General features: G+C 48.4%; 1 protein-coding gene across 1 annotated transcript; it reads left to right on the top strand.

Moving 5' to 3' along the window:
* Positions 1 to 1,430: 1,430 nt before the first annotated feature.
* Positions 1,431 to 2,609, top strand: LOC309560398 (uncharacterized protein; the record flags this gene model as incomplete). Its single annotated transcript, XM_082264035.1, has 1 exon — positions 1,431 to 2,609. The coding sequence occupies one exon, from the start codon at positions 1,431 to 1,433 to the stop codon at positions 2,607 to 2,609; it is 1,179 nt and encodes a 392-aa protein (XP_082120161.1).
* Between the last annotated feature and the right edge of the window lie 3,537 nt (positions 2,610 to 6,146).

Genomic DNA, 6,146 nt, shown 5'->3' with positions numbered 1-6,146 from the left:
CTACATAATATACAGGAGGGTGTTAGGCAGAGAGTGCAGGGTTCAGAGGTTTGCTATGCACAGAGGACACTTCTGCCCCCACATCCATAGCTCACCTCTGCGCCCTTCTCCCACAGATTATCTCTGCAGCCACCTCTTAGCCCTTCCCCCACAACAGCTAAACTCTCCATCTCTCCATGCAGCTGCATCAGCTCTGACCCCTCCTCCAGAGACTGATGGGAGGCAGAGACTGATTGGGAGGCAGAGACTGATGGGAGGCAGAGACTGATTGGGAGGCAGAGACTTATTGGGAGGCAGAGACTTATTGGGAGGCAGAGACTGATTGGGAGGCAGAGACTGATGGGAGACAGAGACTGATTGGGAGGCAGGGACTGATTGGGAGGCAGAGACTGATGGGAGGTAGAGACTGATTGGAGGCAGAGACTGATGGGAGGTAGAGACTTATTAGGAGGCAGAGACTGATTAGGAGGCAGAGACTGATTGGGAGGCAGAGACTTATTGGGAGGCAGAGACTGATTGGGAGGCAGAGACTGATGGGAGGCAGAGACTGATTGGGAGGCAGAGACTGATGGGAGACAGAGACTGATTGGGAGGCAGAGACTGATGGGAGGCAGAGACTGATTGGGAGGCAGAGACTGATGGGAGGCAGAGACTGATTGGAGGCAGAGACTGATTGGGAGGCAGAGACTGATGGGAGGCAGAGACTGATGGGAGGCAGAGACTGATTGGGAGGGAGAGACTGATGGGAGGCAGAGACTGATGGGAGGCAGAGACTGATTGGGAGGGAGAGACTGATGGGAGGCAGAGACTGATGGGAGGCAGAGACTGATGGTGGGTGGGAGAAGCACACAGGCAAGCAGCCCCCTGCACTCACAGTTACACAGACTACTTTATAATTAAGGTACAGTCCTCAGACTCCCTGTGCCTATGATCACTATGATGATGAGAGCACAGCAGGTGCTGTATGGCTCTGTCAGGGTGTCCCATGGTTGTTGGGTTCTGATTGGTAACTTTTGGCTGTATTGTGTGTTAGGGACTAACACTGTACAGCCATAACATTAGTCAGCACCCAACAACCATGGGACACCCTGACAGAGCCATACAGCACCTGCTGTGCTCTCATCATCATAGTGATCATAAGCAAGCACAGCAAGATGCTAGTTTACCTTTCTGTTTGCAGGAGCAGTAAAAACAAGCAGTTGAGCTGTGTTTTTTTTTTTTTTTTTGAAAAATGGTGTAAAGCTCTCACGCTATCTCTCGAAAGGGATGTGAAGAATAAACCCAGGAGGGCGTGGCTTGCGCGCGTGCTGCATGGACGCTTGAGCTGAGAGCTCTCTGTACCCGGCCGACTCTTACCCCAGCATATCCGAAGCACAGCGACCTCTGACTCTCAACACTTACCGGAACACCTTGCTGAATACATCGGGAAGATGACCAGCCGTAAGAGGAAGGATGAGCGGGGCCCGAAAAAGCTCACGGCCTTCTTCTTTCCACAGCCGCCTTTCCCTGAGAGGATCCAAGATGGCGCCGCAGCGCGACATGACGGCGGGAGTCCTGCGGCCTACACGGATCTCCCTGATGCGGTCCCAGCGTCATCTCCTGAGGACTCCCCCTCGCTGCCTCCTATGCCAGACTCCTCTCCTGCAACACCGATATCGGGTAGCCCAGCGAAGTCGAGGATGCGCATGGACCCTGCTAATCCTCCCGGGATTGATGTGAGTACATCTTTTGCCTCTATGCACTCTATGACAGCACTTCAATCCTCTATTGCTGCGTTTCCCACTACTGGCCAGCCTGTCCTGGACACCACAATGAAAAACATGTTAATGACTTTCCAATCCTCCCTTATGGCTAATCTCACCACCATAATGGACAGATTTACTTATGAAATGAGACATATGGGCAGCAGGGTGTCACATATGGAGCATGGTATGCAGGAATGTGCTGAAACGGTTAATGACCTTGTGGACGCTTATCAGGAGCAAAGGGAGGACACAGAATGGATTAAATCCAAAATAGCGGATTTGGAGGATCGTTCGCGCCGCAATAACATCAAGCTGCGCGGCATTCCTGAATCAGTGCAGCCGAACGATCTTCTCCAGCATGCATCCACTCTTTTCTCTACTTTGGTCCCAGAATTGGCTCCTATCGAACTGACTATTGACAGAATTCACAGAATCCCTAAGCCCCGCCACCTGGAAGATTCTGTGCCAAGAGATGTGCTTTTGCGCATGCACTTCTATCCCGCCAAAGAAAAAATCCTCAAGGTATCCAGGCAGCTGGGAACACTACCTGATCCTTATGCAGCAGTGCAGCTCTACGCTGACTTGTCTCAGCATACCCTACAACAAAGGAGGCAACTAAAAACCCTCACAAAAGCCCTTTTCAATCATAAAATTCTGTATAAGTGGCGCCACCCGGCGACTTTGCTTGTTACTCATAATGGGATCCCGCACACCATATCCACCATAGAAGGAGGAATGCGGCTCCTTCACTCTTGGGGTATCATCCCGGATCCCCCGAGGAACTTCCATGATGGCTCTCAACATTCTTCCTCATCCCGCTCGAGACCTCAACAAGGACAAGGACGCCAAAATCATCGACCATGACAAGCTGTGCTTCCCTGCTTTCTCGTCTACTAGCCCGGCCGGGCTACAGCTCGTTCTTTATTCTGTTCCTGTAACCAGTTAATCCACCCTGGTGGATGTCCCCTGTTTCTTTATCAGTAGGCCTCTCCGTAGGATACCCCTACTGATCATCAGTCCACATCGGCCACTCAACCCACTTACCGAGCATAGTTCAAGCAGCCTCATTTGGTTGCTCATCAGAGAAGTATTGCATACTCATTGCTTTTTTTTTGTTGTTTGCTTCTATTTTTTGTGTACCCCACCTTTAGTGCCCTCATTCACCAGCGGCTGTAACTCTCGGAACTAGTGACAGCGACTGAATCCGTCTGCCTTTTTGGACACCCCCAGGTACCTGGAGTCCTCACCAGTGACGCAAGACTCACTATAAGCTGCCTGCCATCGAGACTTCAGGTACGGTCTTCACCTTCTTGGACACATCACTGTCTTCAACTACACACTTTTACCAACCATGTCTCTCAATGTTCTCTCCCTGAATGCCAGGGGCCTTAACCACCCTGTAAAACGGTCCTCGTTGTAGAGATCCGCTCTCTCCTTTCAGAGTGACATAATATGTGTGCAGGAAACTCATTTCTCCCAATCCGCAACTCCCAAATGTTCCCATACTCAATTTCCCCACATATATCTGGCGTCAAGCAAGAAAAAGCGCAAAGGGGTTCTAATAGCCATCCACCAGTCCCTGTCATACCAACTTCATGACTCTATCATAGACCCGAAAGGTCGTTACATCATTCTCCAGTGTATTATAGACAATCGCAATTTCATTTTGGTTAATCTCTATGCGCCTAATGTGCACCAGATGACCTTTATCCGATCGATTGTGGACAAAGCTAAATCCCTCCAATGGGGACATTTACTGCTATGCGGTGACTTCAATCTGGCTCCTGACAGTGCTATGGATTCATCTGCCTCTCCTAAAAAGCACAACACTTCCCTGTCCAAGTTTTTGTGGGAATCTGATTTGTATGACGCGTGGAGGTGCTGTCATGCGGGGGAGAGGGACTATTCTTACCTTTCCCCTCGTCACGGCACCTACTCGCGTATTGACCTGTGCATTACTGACAAGCATCTTTTGGATCATGTCTCTTCTATCGAGCTGCACACTGCCACCTGGTCGGATCATTCCCCCTTAAGCATATCGATTGCCTTAGGTGCTCCTAAGATGTCCACGTTTGTGTGGAAACTTCCTAGCTATCTTATAACCAATCCGGACTACGTAGCGGAGATTCAGAATCAACTGGATTACTTTATTAATGAAAATACCTTGCCTGATACCGACCCGGTGGTAGTGTGGAATGCTCATAAAGCTGTATTACGCGGTTTGTTTTTACAATTGGGGGCTAGAGAACGGAAAAGGAGAACGCAGCATTTAGATACCCTTACCAACAAACTAGCGTCCCTGGATGCACAAAACAAGACAGACCCTTCCCCAGCCCTTCAGGCTCAAATCTTTGCGACTAGACAGGAACTTCGGTCTTTCTTGCTGGAGAAGTACAGTTTCTCCCTCAAGAAATGGAAAGCCAACACATACGCCACCAGTGACAAAGCCACCAAAGCTATGGCCCTTCGAATTAAGGGTCAACGGATCAAATCCAAAATCCCTAGCATGATTCATCCCAAGACAAAAGAGAAATTGCTCAAACCTACACTTATAGCCAATGCCTTTAGTTCTTACTATGAATCCCTCTATAATCTTAGGTCGGATCCCTCGACCTTCCAACCGACCCCTGCGGACATTGACGACTTTCTCGCACAAATTGAACTCCCTTCCCTTTTGCCCCAAGATATAAACTCTTTAAACAGACCCTTCTCTGACTTGGAAATCAAGACTGCTATAGCTTCGCTTCCCAACATGAAATCACCTGGACCAGACGGGTATTCTTCGGAATACTATAAGAAATTTAGTGACACCTTGACCCCCCTTCTTCGAAATGTATTTAATTCTGCTGCCTCCTCCTCATCCTTTCCGAAGGAAATGTTAAGTGCATTAATTGTGACCCTGCCTAAGCCTGGGAAGGAACCTGATCAACCTCAAAATTTTAGGCCCATATCCCTGTTAAACATAGATGTGAAGATATACGCCAAAGTTATAGCCGCCAGATTGGTGGACCTACTTCCCCAAATTATACATAAGGATCAATCGGGATTCACTAAAGGTCGTCAAGCGTCAGACGCTACTAGGCGTGTGGTTAATATTATCCATCATGTGGGCCTCAATGGGACACCTTCTCTGCTCCTATCACTGGACGCGGAGAAGGCGTTCGATAGGGTCCACTGGGGGTTTCTATCAGCTGTCCTTCAAAAATTAGGATTTCGTGGATTTATTCACGACGCCATTATGGCCTTATACTCCACGCCCTCTGCAGTAGTCCGTACAACGGAAGCTATTTCTACTCCGTTTAATATCACCAATGGCACTAGGCAGGGATGTCCACTCTCCCCCCTGATTTTTAACATGATTATGGAAACTTTAGCCACTCATATCCGATCCAATCCCAAAATCTCTGGTTTACTTATGGGTGATCAACACCATAAAATTAGTCTCTTCGCGGATGATGTGATACTTATGATATCAGAACCAACTACGTCCCTCCCGGAAATTCAAAGGATTCTTTAGTGGTTTGGAAAGGTCTCCTTTTATAAAGTAAATGAGTCCAAGTCCAACATATTGGGTATTGGCATTAATGCCACCATGCGTAACTTGTTGCAACACCAATTCCCGTATGCGTGGGCAGACCAAAGCATATCCTATCTGGGCGTACAATTAACTGCATCTACGAAACAGCTATTTCACCACAATTTCCTTTCTGCTCGCACTAAATTGCAGGACAACCTCAAGCATGTAGCTTCCTTTGAATTCTCCTGGTTGGGGCGTTTAGCAGCGTTTAAAATGATGTATTTTCCCCAATTACTGTACCTCTTTCGTACCCTTCCAATCCCCCTCCCAAAGACTTATCTTAGATCTCTTCAGTCCCTACTGTCCAAATATATATGGCAAAACAAAAAACCTAGGTGTGCTCACGTTAAACTGATTAAACATCGTCTGGCGGGTGGAGCGGGATACGTGGACATCTCTGACTATTACCTGGCATCAGTTTTGTCTCCACTGCGCGATTGGTTTAGGGACGCGCCTACTACACTGTGGTGCGCAATGGAGGCTACATATTGCACCAGGCAGAAATTGTCTGACTGGTTGTTGGCGACTACCCTAAGCCCCAAGTTGCCTTCCTTTCTTCCTCCATTCATGACTGCAGCAGCTAGGGCGTGGAGAATCCTTGTGGCACAAGATGCCTCAACCTCTACAACTTCCCCACTCCATATCCCATTGTCAGCATTACACTCGCTTATTCCTCACGTTGACCTTTCCGTTTGGCAAATTAAAGGCATTACCCATCTCGGGAAACTATACGACGGCCCCAACCTGATTCCATTTAACACCCTCCAAGCGAAATTCGACCTTCCTGGATCCGCAGTATTCACATATCTTAGGGTGTCACATTT

Source organism: Pelophylax lessonae, assembly GCF_965119305.1.
Source record: "Pelophylax lessonae genome assembly, chromosome: 7".
Lineage (NCBI taxonomy): Eukaryota > Metazoa > Chordata > Amphibia > Anura > Ranidae > Pelophylax > Pelophylax lessonae.
The sequence above is the reverse complement of the archived record's forward strand: the minus strand, read 5'-3'. Positions and strand labels throughout refer to the sequence as shown.